Source organism: Cryptomeria japonica, chromosome 7 (assembly GCF_030272615.1).
Source record: "Cryptomeria japonica chromosome 7, Sugi_1.0, whole genome shotgun sequence".
Lineage (NCBI taxonomy): Eukaryota > Viridiplantae > Streptophyta > Pinopsida > Cupressales > Cupressaceae > Cryptomeria > Cryptomeria japonica.
The window spans coordinates 286,293,504-286,309,338 of NC_081411.1; the positions used below are offsets into that span (position 1 = coordinate 286,293,504).

Below are 15,835 nucleotides of genomic sequence, written 5' to 3' on the forward strand. Positions count from 1 at the left end.
ATACTTATTATACATTATGACCAGACACAATACACATTTTAGGTCATCATCCTTTAGGAGACTAGCGTTAATTCTAAAGTTCAAGCTAGGGCTTGGTAGGGCCACTCTACCATTAGTTACCTTTAACCCAATCATAATAGGGTGATGATCAGATAATGTATATGGTACGACAACATATTGAATACCCTCCTTATTTTTGACAATTTCAAAAAAGTCCTTGTTGAAGTAGAATCTATCTAGTCTGCAATAGACCTTCTTATTGTATTGTTGGTGGTTACACCAGGTGTACAATATTGAATTATGCTTTCCCTTCTTTCCTACTACTAGGTCAGTCAATCTCATTTTGTTAACCATCCTTTCCCAGTGTATTCTCTCAACACCTTTCCATTCCACCTGTAGGATTTTGCCAAGATCAAGGGCACAATGAAAAGCAAAAAAGAGACAATAGAATGACAAGAACAAACTGTATTCTCATCAATATGCAAATGATCAACTAGATTAACCAATACAATGAATAGAGGCCTGCATATATAGGCAAGGCCATATGGATGTATGAGCACACAAATATGACATGTGGCTCAATGAGAAACAAGGGTAGGTAAGAAATACTAAGGGTAGGTAGGAGAAATAATATAATATTCCACAAGAGGTGGATGACCCACCGAATGTGGAGTGTAACAACAAAATAAGACCACAAAAGGTGGAATTTCTCCTATAAGCTATATCCCTATGTGCACACTTCCCTAAGTGTCTCAAATCCAAACTACGAAGAGATGCATTATCCTAAGTTAACTTAAGTAAGTGTAATAATATCCACAATGAATATTTATTTACACCAACACCCCCCCTTAAGTGCAACTTAGGGGAATGAAGACTCAAGTCAACAATGCAAGATGGGTCCCAGCTACTAGGCCATGATAGGTACCCATGTACAATATGCAAATGCAAACAAAACTATGCAATGCAATCTCTCACAAACGGAGAAAGGGAGAAAACACAGTGGGAAAAAACTCCCCCCCAAAAGATAGATGAATGTACAAAAGACTCTCAAAGAAGATGGACAAAACCTCAAAGAGGAAAAAGTCCCCCCCATAAGAGAGGAAGGAGAAGTCAGCTGACCCCCCCTAATGACACATCCCGCACCCCCAAGAGAGCTTGCAACTGCTGGAACTTACTCTCGGTGAAAGGTTTGGTGAATATGTCAGCAACTTGCTCTGCTGTAGGACAATACTGCAAATCAATGACCTGCTCCTAGATGAGCTCTCGGATATAGTGCATATGAATCTCAATGTGTTTGGTCCGCTGGTGTTGGACCGGGTTCTTCAAGATTGCAATAGCACTTTGATTGTGGCAATGTAGAACTATCGGTCATGGAGTGGTGAATCCAAACTCTGTGAGAATCTGCTAGAGCCAAATGGTCTCAGTCGCTGCGTTAATAGCGCCTCGATACTCAGCCTCAGTCGAAGAGAGAGCAATAGCATGTTGCTTCTTGTTCTGCCAACAAATGGGGCCTGAACCAAGGTAAAAACTATAACCAGAAGTAGACTTACGATCATCAAGATCACCAGCCCAATCGGAGTCTGTGTAACCAACCAAGCGAAGTCCTATGCCTGCTGCATAGTGAATCCCATAGTGATGTGTACCCTGGATGTAATGAAGGATGCGTTTGGTGGCTTTCCAATGAAGCTCATGTGGGTCCTGCATGAAGCGGGAAACCATGCCAACTGCAAATGAAATATCAGGGCGTGTATGAGTCAAGTAGATGAGACTACCCACAAGTTGACGATACAAAGTGGCTTCAACTGGTGGAGAAGAACAATGAGCCTCAAGCTTGACTCCTAAAAGAAAGGGAGTCGGGGCAGGCTTACAATTAGCCATATGAAAGCGTGCAAGTAGATCAAGAGCATACTTGGGCTGCGATAGAGTAATCCCGGAAGGTGACTGTGAATACTCTATCCTAAGAAAGTAATGCAAAAGACCGAAGTCAGTCATAGCAAATCTGTCATGCAAATCAGATTTGACCTTGCTAATGATGGATGAAGTACTCCCTGTAATGATCAAGTCATCAACATAGAGCACAAGTATCAAGTGAGAGTCATCCTATCTCAAAATGTAGACATTCGGATCAGAATGACACCTGGTGAACCCTGCGGAGAGAAGAAAGGAATCCATCTTGGCATACCAAGCCCTAGGGGCCTGCTTAAAGCCATAGAGAGATTTCCTTAGTCTGCAAACCAAGGAAGTATCCTGGATAAAACCCTGTGGCTGCTCCATATAAATCTCCTCATCAAGATCACCATGAAGAAAAGCACTCTTCACATCCATCTGATGTACAGCCCAACCATGAGCTGCAACAATAGCAAGTGTCAAACGAATGGAGTTCATCTTGGCTACGGGTGCAAAGGTCTCAGTATAGTCAACACCTGCAACCTACGAGAAACCTTTCGCAACAAGCCGAGCCTTATACTTATCCACACTACCATCCGTTGCAAACTTGGTCTGATAGATCCACTTACATCGAACCATCTTTCTCCCCTTAGGGAGATGGACTAGATCCCATGTGTTGTTCCTCATCAAGGAACTATATTCTTCCTCCATAGCTTGGTCCCACTTAGGAACCCCTGATGCTTCCCTAAATGTTTGTGGATCGGAAGCGGTAGCAATGAATGCATGTGGAAGATCCTGATGCTGTGATCGAGTTCTCCGTGTATCTGAAGGATCCCCAACAAGAGAACCCGCGGAATCAAGTGTCTGTTGAGCCCAACGAGGTCTAGGTGGAGGTGGAGAATGAGGCTCCTCAACTACAAGTGGACCCTGCGGAGGTGTAACCCTGCGAGTCGGAGTTGAGGGAGTCTCATCATCTGAATCACTAACATCACTATCCACAATGGAGGAAGGTGGAGGAGGTAGAGAGGCTAAGCTAGGAGAGCTTTCCTCAAAGTGAACACTCCTCTCAATGAATACCTCACGTGTCTCCGGATCCATCAATCTGTATGCCTTAACACCCTTAGGATATCCAACAAATATGCAAGGCTGACTCTGTGGTTCCAATGCCTTGCATTTCTGCGGAGGTATGTGAGCCCATGTTGGACACCCAAAGACTCTAAAATGTCTCACAATCGGTTTCCTACTAGCCCAAGCTTCAAAAGGAGTAATACCTTGCAAAGCTTTGTGAGGAACCCGATTCTGGATGTGTGTGGCACAACTGATAGCCTCTGCCCAAAAGGCGGGATCAAGAGAATGTGCATGTATCATACATCTAGCCATTTCTTTGAGAGTTCTATTCTTGCGTTCTGCAACCCCGTTCTGTTGTGGAGTGTATGCGACAAAATGCTGAAGATCAATCCCCTCAAATGTACAAAAATCCTCAAGTCTTTTGTTCACATATTCCCTTCCATTATCTGTGCGAAGAATCTTGACCACTTTCCCTGATTGCTTCTCCACACGAGTCTTGAAGTCCTGAAATCTGTCAAATACTTCACTCTTATGAATGAGAAAGTAGACCCAAGTGAAGCGGGAGTAGTCATCAATGAAGGTAAGAACATAGTGGGCCTTACTAAATGAAGGTGTTGGAAATGGACCCGCTACATCACTGTGAACAAGTTGAAGAACTTCCAAAGCTCTCCAAGCTTTCCCTTTATCAAACTTCTCTTCGGGATGCTTGCCCATGGAACAACCTGAACATACACCCTCTGAAAAACTGATTCGAGGTAGACCTGTGACCATGTCTTTAGTGCTTAGCTGCTGAAGATAGCAGTAGTTGAGGTGACCAAACCGCTCATGCCATAGCTTACTTTCTGAATTTGAATGAGTAACCAAGGCCCTAGAAGGTGAACTTGGCACAAAGTGGGAGAATGAATAAAGCCTTGAGTTGTCATTGACTTGTCCCACTGCTACCAAGGCATCATCATCAAGTTCCTTTACCACAACTAAATCTGGTGTAAACTCAACCTTTTTCCCATTCCCATAGTGAGTGATTTGGTAGATGGAGAGAAGGTTGGTAGACAAGTTAGGAACATAGAGAACATTCTCAAATGTTCCATCATCCATGTCAACTGAACCTTTCCCTTCAACCTCTACTTGTGTGTCATCACCTATGTAAATGTGGGGTACCTTAGATGGCTCCAATGAAGAAAACAACTCCTTTGTAGAACCCATGTGATATAAGGCACCCGAGTCAAGTATCCATTGCTGTGAAGAACCTGTTGTAGCCACAAATGCTTGCCCTTTTCCCTTAGACTGTGAGGAAGAGGAAGGAGATGAATCCTTCTTTGTGTAGGCGGATGGCAAGTTGATGTTGTTTTTCTTGAGAAGATTGGTTAACTCATCAACTTGCTTTGCGTGGCATCGATGCTCATCATGACCATATTTTTTGCAATATGCACAAGTTGGTTTATCCTTCTTAGGTGGTGTCCCCTTCTTGGAAGAGGATGAAAAATCGCCTTGTGATGGAGAGGATGATTGTCCTTTTTCCTGGTGTGGCTTAGACTTAGAGTGCTTCTTCTTCTTGTTGGAATCTTTGCCTTGACTTCCTTGATTCCCTTGATTAGCCACCAAAGCCTTGGACTTTGAGGACTTGAGAAACACCATGTTCAACAACTTAGTTTGTTCCAATATTAACATTTCTGTGAAAGCATCAAATGAAGGCATAACATAAGAACTCCCCACTATCAAACGATGATTTTGGAAGCTAGACACAAATGCTGCATATTCTGGTGCAAGCTTATCCAACAAGTTGAATATCAATTGAGCATCCTTTTTGTCAATTCCACAATCCTTAAGCTTTGCTCTTAGCTCATTTGCTTTGGTGACATAATCTTGGATTGTATCAAAACTCTTGGGATCCAAGTTGGTGAGCTCACTGTCAATCTGATAGCCTCTAATTTCATCAACTTGTCCATACAATTTCTGAAACATATCCCAAGCCTCTTTGATTGTTTTACACTTCTCAATGTGAAAAATGAGGTCATCTGATACATACTTGCGTAAGGTTCCAAGAGCCATGCAATTCTTTGTGAGCCATTCTAATTGAGCAATTGGATCAGCCTTAGGATCAGGTGGTGCTATAATTGTTCCATCTATGTAGTGTGTGACACCCTTTTCCATTAATTTACTCCATACTTTAATTTTCCATGATGCATAATTATGTGGAGTTAAAGGTGGAAATTTATTAGGACTCATTGTAACAAAAATGGAAAGAGCACAAAGAGAGGCACAATCACACAAGACACCCCCCCAAATTCACTCAATCAAAGAACCCCCCCCCCCAACCCAAATGTGATGATTTTGGCACTTTATAAGTAGTGCGTATACAATGGGCCACTTGCAAAAAATGGCAAAGTGGACTTCTTATTACAATTTTACAACTGCCTCAATAAGGCCAAAAGAGTCTCAAACTGATAATGCAAGAGATCTAACTAAGATCCAAGCAATTTACAAGTACTTAATAGGCCAAATAAGACCAATATCTGAAAGTACAATTTCCACTCAAAATCTTTGAAATTTGATCATAGATTCTGAAAGTAGACGAAAAAATAAGCACTTTAAAAAAAAACAGCACTTGAAAAGGAGGTCGTATGAGCTCAAACGAGGCCTTTGAAGTTGCAGAATTAAGGATTGGACAGGTACAGCTGAGAGAATCCAAAAATTCCAAAAAACCTGTGCACCAAAATCAGAAAATAACCACACCACTACGAAGATCACAAAATTTTAGCCTATTTCAAAAAAAATTGCACCAAAAAAGGAGCAAAAATGAGCAAGATATGGCCTTTCAAAGTTGGACCGCAAAACTGAAAAGCCCAATGGAGAGGGGTCAAAAAAATTTCAAAAAATGTTGATGTGGTATTGACGTCAGCAAGTCACTGTGTTAAATTTGACGACCGTATGACCGTCGCAAAAACTTCGCCTATATGCTGACTGGGCGTCCGTACTGTACGTGCTGATGACTGTGTAGTACTGATGATGACGTGGCACTGTACGGACGGACTGCGTGGTGTGGTGACTGTGTGTACGGTTTAGCCCGCGGGCCAGTGGCCGCCTGCCATGTGGTGGACGCAGGGCCGCCTATGTTGGTGGTCGTCGGCGGAGGGAGCTGTTGGAGCCGAGGGGCTAGTGGGAAGAGCAAGGCTGTCGGTGGCGGCATTGGAGCCGGGAGGACGGGACTCGGCGGCATGCAGGTAAGGCAGCCGATGGGAGGGAACCAAGACGGCCGGCGGGGAAGCGAGGCGACCGGTGGGTACACGACGCGGCGGGCGGCGGGTACATGACGCAACGGGCGGCGGGTACACTAACAGGTACGCTCCGCCTGCGAAACCTGCAACTCATGTACAGCAGGGGGGGTCTGCGAACCCCCAAAAAAAACTTTTTGTTGTTTTTTTTTTTTCGAAATTTTTCAATTTTTCGAAAATTTTTTTTGAAAAATATTTTTAAAAAAAATTTTTTTTTTTTTAAATTTTTTTTTTTTTTCGAAATTTGTACGATAATAACCAAGATAGGGAAAAAAAATTTCTCACCAAAATAGGTCGACTTTATAGTCAAAATTTATGGAAACGGCCTCCCGGATTCAATGGTGATGTCCAAATCGCTGTATGACGCCCCCAAGAAATGAAGATCCCCAAATCCAAAAATAGAAGCCTTCCACGATGTCTCCAAAAACCGATCAATGAAGCCCCAATTGCTTTGATACCATGTAGGATTTTGCCAAGATCAAGGGCACAATGAAAAGCATAAAAGAGACAATAGAATGACAAGAACAAACTATATTCTCATCAATATGCAAATGATCAACTGGATTAACTAATACAATGAATAGAGGCCTGCATATATAAGCAAGGCCATATGGATGTATGAGCACACAAATATGACATGTGGTTCAATGAGAAACAAGGGTAGGTAAGAAATACTAAGGGTAGGTAGGAGAAATAATATAATATTCCACAAGAGGTGGATGACCCACCGAATGTGGAGTGTAACAGCAAAATAAGACCACAAAAGGTGGAATTTCTCCTACAAGCTCTATCCCTATGTGCACACTTCCTTAAGTGTCTCAAATCCAAACTACGAAGAGATGCATTATCCTAAGTTAACTTAAGTAAGTGTAATAATATCCAAAATGAATATTTATTTACACCAACACCACCTTATTCCCTCCTTGTTTATATCTTGTGCATTGATTACCATGTTAAAGTCCCCTCCCAAGAGCCAGGGGATGTCTTCCAAGTTTGCAATCCATTCCCACATCGCCCCCCTCTCTTGGTAATCATTAGATGCATAGATTGAGTAGAGACCAAATGTAGAATTCTCATCCTGTATGATAGCCCATACTACCCTATCACAAGGGGATTGTCCCCATTTGACAACTTTATTCGCCCATTTAGGATTTAACAATATTGCAGCTCCACCCTTTTTCAAAATTATTTTAAATTAAAGTTGGTTCTAAATATATATTTTCAAAATGGTTAATGACATGATGTTCTATTGATGCCACTCTACAATGTCTTTCAATGTATTCAAAAGAGCCAAATGCTTGATCTATATCTAGGCAAGGGAAAGATTCCTAGGATAAGATAAGGATGTTTGGACACGATTAATGGTGATGAAACAATCATTGAATGATGACTAATTTACAAATAAAGAATGATCTTTTGAAAGGAAAACTTTACCATGGGTTGTTCTTTGATTCATTTACAATGTATAAACCCATGAAATGGAAAGAATTGGCTTATTTGTAAAAATACCCAAGTAATTTGGAATCAAAGGCATAATTGGCATATCTAAAATGGTCACGACTAGATGAAGAATCAAGAGAAACTCACTTTCCTTAAGTTAATCATGTGTTTGCATATTAGATGGCTTCACTACTTTATGTCGAGCTATTGATTTATCATTAAAAAAACTCATTGTGATGACCATGTGTTTGTTGCCTAAGTTAAGTTGAGAACTCATAACTTAAGGTAGAAAACTCATTTTTTAAAGTAAACGAGAACACAAATAATCAACCAATGATAAATGACAAACACAAATAAGACTTGGGTAGTTTTAGATGATCAACAAATGATGTCTTACATTGTATACACTTGTCAAACATCATAGTTGCATGTTGTTTTGCATTGTAGACTTGTTTTCTAGATCTTTTTCATCACCAGAATTGCTATAAAATATTAATCCCCTCTCTCTCTCTCTCTCTCTCTCTCTCTCTCTCTCTCTCTCTCTCTCTCTCCTCTCTATGGGGAGTTTTATATGATCAACAATTGACATCCTACATTGGATACATTTGTCAAACAACATAGTTGCATGTTATTTTTCCTTATAGATTTGTTTTCTAGAATTTCCTCATTACTAGAATTACTATATTAGTGCATTAGTATTTGGGTGCTTATTGGGTCACTTAGTATTCAAGTTCTAAAAAAATATTGATTGCCCCCCCCCCCTCTCTCTTTATTCAACTACCGCTCCCTCTCCCTCTCTCTATTCAACTACCGCTCCCTCTCTCTCTCTATTCAACTACCTCTCCCTCTCTTCCCCCTCTTCTCTCTTTCTCACTTTGGTCCTTTATCTCTCTAGATCTGGCAGACACATCTTCTCTATTCGTCCTTTACCTATCTTACTCCCTTTCTTTCCCTTCCTCTCTATTTGATCCCCCTCTCTCTCCTTACTTCACTCCCTCCCTATTCCCCTATCTATCTTTCTATCTCTACCTTTCTATCTACTCGTCACCTTCCTCTCTCACTTTATCTTCATGTCTACCTCTCTCCCCCTCTATATCTAGACATGTCTTCCTCTGTCCATCCATTCATCTCTCTTTTTCTCAGTCCTCCTCTTACCCCTATATATATCCCTCTCTCTCTATATATCACTTCCCATCTCTCCCTCTCTATATATTTCTCTCCCATCTCTATCTCCCCCTCTCTCATATCTCTCTTTATTCTTCACTCTCCTTCTCCTCACATCCCTCTTCTTCTACATCTCCACCTCCCCCTCTCCATATTGTAAACATAATATGAACCTATTGATAATGGAGCAAGTGATTATCTTTTTTATTCAAAGGCTCTTTTTTACTTGTTCTTCAATCCATGTAAGTCCCTGGATACATAGTCAATTTGAAGTTGTCATGTCTCCACTGAGACATTTGTTGCACAAACAACATCATTTGCTAAAACACCTACCAAATGACATTATGTAATACAAAAAAGTATACAAAAAATAAACCAATTTTTTTTCCAATTAAACTTCCATACCTCTTCAGTTTACCCATCACACACCGAGGTGCAATTGCTAGTTGTAATTCTTTTAGTAACTATCATTTGCAAATTTTTAAATTAACATTTTAAATTATATTTTAAGATATGAAATGTTGACTCAATATCCGACACAATTTAATGACTCTCACTTTATGTTTTACATGTATTTGTTCTCAATTATATATTGAAGTCAAAAAATAATTTGCTCAATGTTTATGTGAAAACGTTATATTTATTAAAGATTATAAAAAGTCTAGCTTTAATGTTTAGAATTATTTACTGTCATTTAATATGATTTTAAGATTTAAAAAAACTTAATTTATTTACTTTGTTTAAAGTATAAAAATTATAAAACAAGGTCATATTATAAAAATAATATATTAGTATAATAATAATGTAGTATCAATTATAATACAATCATAATATAATAAAATTCTGTGATAAAAATATTAAAATTCAATAATATTCTAATATAATAATAATATAATATAATACTAAGATAATATTCATGATAATATAATAAAAAAACTATAGTATTAGATGATATAATAATAGTATAGAATTAATAATTAATTAATAATACCACAATGATACTATAACAATAATTAAGTATAATATATTAATTGTTATATTTCTATTATAATAAAGATAACATAAATCAATATAATAATACAATAATACTAGCTATTATTAAATAATATCATAATCATAATATTATTTTTCTAAGATGATGCAAGAATGCTATAATATTAATTAAAATATAATAATATCTTAATTATAATATAATATATAATTGGTATATATGTGTTATAATAAAAATATTTGAATTATCTTATTTTTTTTAAACTAATAATTTAGATTATTATCTTTTTAACATGATTTTGAAAAAAATTAGTTAAAAAAATGTTGCAATTTTAAAAAAAATTATAAATAATAATTGCAATCATATTATAACAAAATTTATCTCTAATTTTTAAAATTAATTATTTGTAAGATTTTTTTTTTTGCTCGGTAATAATATTATTTTATTAAGATCTTCAAAAAAGAGGTACAAAAGTCTTACGATCATAACACCACTACCCGACACCTCAAAAACCAACTCCGGGACATAATCCCGTCCAACCCACCTACCCATTAATAGAATTAACATCATCAAAAAATACATCATTCATGTCATAAACGCTTCCTTGATGAGCTTGATTCACCACCCGACTCGGAGCATGCATGCAACTTTCTTGGTCAAAGAACCCTCTTCTCCGCTCCCTCTTCCTCTATCTTTGCTCGTTCTATAATTTCGTCCAATTCTTTAATCTGCACCAGAAGCTTCAAGGCTTCCCATCCCCGTCGAGCCTCCATTCTGTGATGAAATTTGCATTGCCCTAGCAACCACCTCACAAATGCTATTATAACTGCTTTGATCCCTTCACTGTCTTGCTCCACTCCTTCATCTGTATCAAACTCCTCTCCAAGTACTACCCATTCCAGCAATGAGTCCAATTCTCCTAGGTAATCCTCTGGTTCCAGAGCCTCCATAATTCTCCGCACCGTTCCAGTATCCTCGCCACATTCCAAACCCCACACCATTACTAAGGAGTACACATACATTCTTGTTTTGTACCTTCAAACGCCTTGCCCACAATAAGGAGTATACATGATGTCAAATGTTCATCCCAAAACTTTAAAAAACTCCGCACTCTCCTTAGATTTAATTCCCAATGAAAGGGGCATAACTGCTTCTTGGTTCGCAGGGTAAAATTGGCCTCCATGCTACCACCCTACACACCACGATCATCAACACACCACCACTTCCCCACCTCTTCACTTCTGCAAAAAACAATTTCCTTGCTTCTCCACCTTCAACTTTGTTTTAGCTTCTAACACAAGAAAGGAAATGTGAGGTAGATGGCAATTAAAACTAACTTGCCTCAGCTCTCTCTCCTTAATAATGAGTTTGCTCGGCTTTATTACCTGCCATCATCCAGGAGCCTCACATATGCATTTAAACATACTCCACAAGTACTCATTAAATGAGCCACAATCTTCACACTGACCCCCTCCAAAAGCTATTAAATATAAAACCCCTCCATACTAATTTGCTGCATATCCTCAGTTCTCATTTCACCTATCACATTGAAGGCTAGAGCCCATTTAGATAATGTATCTGCCTCCACATTTCCTGACCTCTTTACATGGCTCACTTTGAAATCATCAAAATTATTAAGCTCCTCTACAATATTCAAAATTGGGTTATGTAAATGCCAAGCCTCAATCAACCCCTTCATGATTGCCTGTATAATTATCAACAAATCCCCTTCTAAATGCAATTTCTTGACTCCAATCTTCCTACAAAAACTTACTGCAGTCAATGCAACAGAAACTTCAACAACATTATTGGTCCCTGGTTCTAGTTTTTTCGCACCTAGAACCATCACATCCCTTTCCAATCTCTAACAATAAAACCCGCACTAGATGGACCAAGGTTGCCTTTAGAGGCACCATCAAAATTAACTTTTATCCATCCCTCTGAAGGTCTCTTCTACATCACCTTTAGCTGGACAGTAGAGCTAGATTAAACCCAGCCACACCTATTTGTAAGATATTTTTATACTATAAACGCTTCCTAATAAAGAAAACAAATCAATAATCTATTTCATAAATTAATTTACTTCCTTATACTATAATTATTGATTTTATGTTTACTATGACATATTATAAATTATTATCACCATTTCTTCCATTTATACCTTTGAATTATTATTTCTATCAACCTAAATATTACACCTCTCCTTGAAGTGCAAGTGCTAGTTTTATAAAAGATAATTTAAATATTTTTTATTAATAAAAAATTAAAAATCTTATCAGACAGTATCAACCACTAATGTTTTATCACGTTCTCATTATATGTATAAAATAATTCTCCTGCATGATTGGGAAACAGAACTGTCTGAATGCGGTATTAAACCCCAGCCATATGCGCTATATGATACTAAACAATGAACATTTTTCCGAACGAGAGTTGAATCCCCGAAGAAATATCCATAAACTCATCTAAAACAATTGTAATATCAACTTCTCGGTTCTGCACTGAGCAGCCAAGGATTGAAAGAGCATTTCAGCCATGGAGAAATGCATGTTAATAAATAATCATTCAACTCAAAGCTGGCCATGCTCTTTTCACGCCAATTATCCAATGGCCTCATTATACCCAAATGGGAAAAAGCATCACAGGACAACACGATTCACTCTCGCAAAGTTTCCCAAGCAAAACAAGTCTCCGCTGCATTCAGTTATTGGAAAAAACTTCACAATTCAGCGTAGGAGAAGCAGTTCAGAGACGCCCACAAGCTCAATGGTAACACAAAATGAAGACCCAAAAATGGGATCTTCAGCAGATATGGATTGTATTGGGACTGGATTGGATGTGGAATGCGTTATTTCTAATGTTACGGATGATGATGATTTTAAGGGTGAAAACTTGCTACCCTTGTCATCTAGCATCGAGAAATCAGAGAAACAAGAATTTGATGGGATGGTGAATGTGATTTTGGATACACTTTTATTAATATCTCCTTTCTTTTTCTGGGGTACTGCTATGGTGGCCATGAAGGAGGTTTTGCCGAAGACAGGGTCTTTTTTTGTTGCTGCTGTAAGGCTTATTCCGTCTGGGCTTCTTTTGATCGGTTTTGCACAGTACAGTGGGAAGAAACAGCCTGCCGGTTTCATGTCATGGTTGGCTGTGGCACTCTTTGGTCTGGTGGACGCAGCATGTTTTCAGGTGGCCACTTTATTTTGTTTTTAAATTTCATTTGGCTCTTTCAGTCTGGCATTAGAAAATCAATTGGTGTATTACTATTGAAACTTAAGGTCACTGCCTCTGAAGACTCCGAGGAAGACATCTAATCCATTAAGGAAATCCTCTTGCTTGGAATGCAGAGGTGATGATATTCGACTCCACCTTCTGCTGGGCTGGGGTAATTTCTTATGCTATTAGGTGTGGTTCCTGAGTCCCTGGCGTCGCTTGACCTTCGGTGACTCCAGGGACAAGCGACGCCAGGGAGGGTGTCCATCTATTGGCTCTATTAAAGGGTAGAAATTGAGATGTGATCCTCTCCAGATAACTAATCACAGTGTGTTCCCTGTAAAATTTGATTAGTGAAAGAGTTTCCTTTACACGATAAATCCCTTGAACTCCAACATTTTAAGAAGATAGAATTCTTAGATAACATATCATACATCTGGGTAGCTTGAACGTTTGGGTATTGTGTGGTTTGAGGGGCAAGAATGTTGAGCATTACCAGGCTAACATGTTGGAATTTTGAATTGGATTGATACCTGACAGATTAACTTTGATGCTTGTGAAGGGCTTCTTGGCAGAAGGTTTAAAGAGGACTAGTGCAGGGCTCGGAAGTGTAAGTCAATTTACATTTTGAGTTTACCTTGAGTTCCCTTTTTTCAGTACTTGCTTGGCACATCAAAAAGGTATCCTTACACTTAAATGGATGAATCTGATTTTTGAAATAGTACTTCTAATTCAATTATATGCTTTACTTTTCTGTGCATTAGATGAAGTTATTTTGCATCAAGTACCTGACAGCCAATATATCTTATCATGCTATTAGCAGCGCTTCTTTAATTCTGGGGGAAGTTTCCATGGTTTTAGGATGTCAAAAATCCTTTTATTGAATGCTAAAGTTTGTAATTTTTAATTGTTGGTTAGAAATATATTCATTTGCTAATGATTTCCATGGCCTTTAGATGCTCCATTCTTATAGTTTGGTCTTATTCATCTCACAAAAGCTTCACGTAGATACTTAATAAAGCACAAGGCATGTACAATGCTCTAGAGTCTTTGTTTGACTCAGTTGAGTCTTCCTTTCTCATTGATACTTTGGAGATTGCTTGTGCGACTTAGGTGTTGGTCTTCTATATTCAGGTGAATTTTTTTAAGGATCACATCATATTCCTCGTGTGAGAAGCTAGTTATGGGTTTGAGACTAGTTTACAGACCTACCAATCAATAACTACTTGTTTAGAAGATTGCCTTTATGAGTGTCTGTTTTCAAGTTTTTGCCTGATTTAATATAAGCAGTTGAATCTGATAAAGAAAAAACATAACATAATTTCACATATTGCAAAAACATCACCTACTAAAAATGTTTAGGCCTTATTTATTGAAATTATAATTTGAGTTAAGCATTGCACTTCTATTAAGGGATAAAATACAAAACTGTGTTTTTCATGTATTTTTTATCTTCTTTACTTACTATTGGCGTATATAACTAAAATATTTATTTTTTATAGCTTTAAATTAGCCACTTTCAGCGACGGGGAGGGGCAGTGGTCTAGGGACTTATGTCACCAAATGCATTTTTCTTTCAGAAATAATGCCTGTTTTTGTGTTTTGTGCAAAATAGGTCTACACAAATCATGTCTGTGTTAGATCTAATGATCTCATTTCAAAAGTCACAGCTTTCTTATTTTTTCCTTGCCTCAATTTAATTTTCATTCCCATTTTTGGGTTGAGACTTTCCTCCATCACTATGAGGATGTATTTGGATGCAGTAGTCTTTCCTGATGACGTGCCTAGCAAGAGCTTGTTTTACCTTTTTTTTATCTGTTGGATTGATAGATGAGCCTAAGAAGTTACGGCCTGGTAGTTAAGATTGACATGCTGATGGAATGCAAGCAATTTAGTTGATGAAATTTAACTTCGTCTACTGGGAGAATAATTTTTTATTTTATTTTCTCATCTGGAAATATTCTCCTCTTGGATAATCTGTGTGCTCTAGTTTGTGAATTTATTTAATGAGAGGCACCTTGGGGTGGATCTTAGTTGTAGTGTTTGCTTCTGATTCCATCTCTATAACTTTACTTGAACTTTGGAGCAACTTTGCGTACAGGGAAATGGGACTAGGTTTGGGGAATGCAACCACATCACGGTTCAGTCTCAGTTTAATGAAGTTAAATGCTTTGTGGTTTTTATTTTGATTTGTTGTACTTTAGGTGATTTTGAAAGTCTATATGAATGGCTCTTTTTTGCATTTCTCGTAACTCCATCCTACACATAATATGAGATTTTATGTTATTCAGTACATATGATAAAAGGGAAACATTGTATTTAACTTTCTGATTTACATCTGATGTTAGTTATTAATGAGTAGTCTATGCAGTGTAAGTGGATGTGCTCTGATCTCGAAGTATTGTTTTGTGGCACCTCATATAACACCTATATCTATCAATCAAAGTACAGATCCAAACAAATCATCAAAGAAAATAGAATAAAAATGGGAAGAAATCATGTATGATGTATGCAAAAGGGAATGCTGTAACACAAGTTCCTAATATGAATTAGAAATTTACTTGATTGTTTGCATTAATTAAACTTTTGCCATAGCTTTCTTAAATTTTCATGTGAACTTTTTGCTGTACAGGCCAGATGTGTGGTGCTGTTTTGGCACTAGACTTGTTAATGATACAACAAGGAGAAAGAAAAACTCTTACCTGCACATGTTGCACCTAAAATCCGATCATTGCACAATCTGGTCTATATTCTTGATTTAGAAGTCTTCCAAAAACATAGTTCCATTACCATATTG

General features: G+C 38.0%; 1 protein-coding gene across 3 annotated transcripts in view; it reads left to right on the forward strand.

The window, feature by feature from the left end:
- Positions 1–12,165: 12,165 nt before the first annotated feature.
- LOC131067288 (WAT1-related protein At3g02690, chloroplastic) overlaps positions 12,166–15,835 on the forward strand; it is a 67,648-nt gene continuing 63,978 nt past the window's right edge. For 2 of the 3 annotated variants that reach the window (XR_009358430.1, XM_059207971.1), the window contains exons 1-2: positions 12,166–13,014; positions 13,601–13,648. Coding sequence is in view for 2 of the 3 variants with exons in the window: in XM_059207971.1 (XP_059063954.1) it covers positions 12,358–13,014; positions 13,601–13,648 (705 nt within the window). In the remaining variant the exon portion in view is untranslated. The remainder of the gene's footprint in view (positions 13,015–13,600; positions 13,649–15,835) is intronic. The other variant, XM_058002241.2, reaches the window with a different exon arrangement.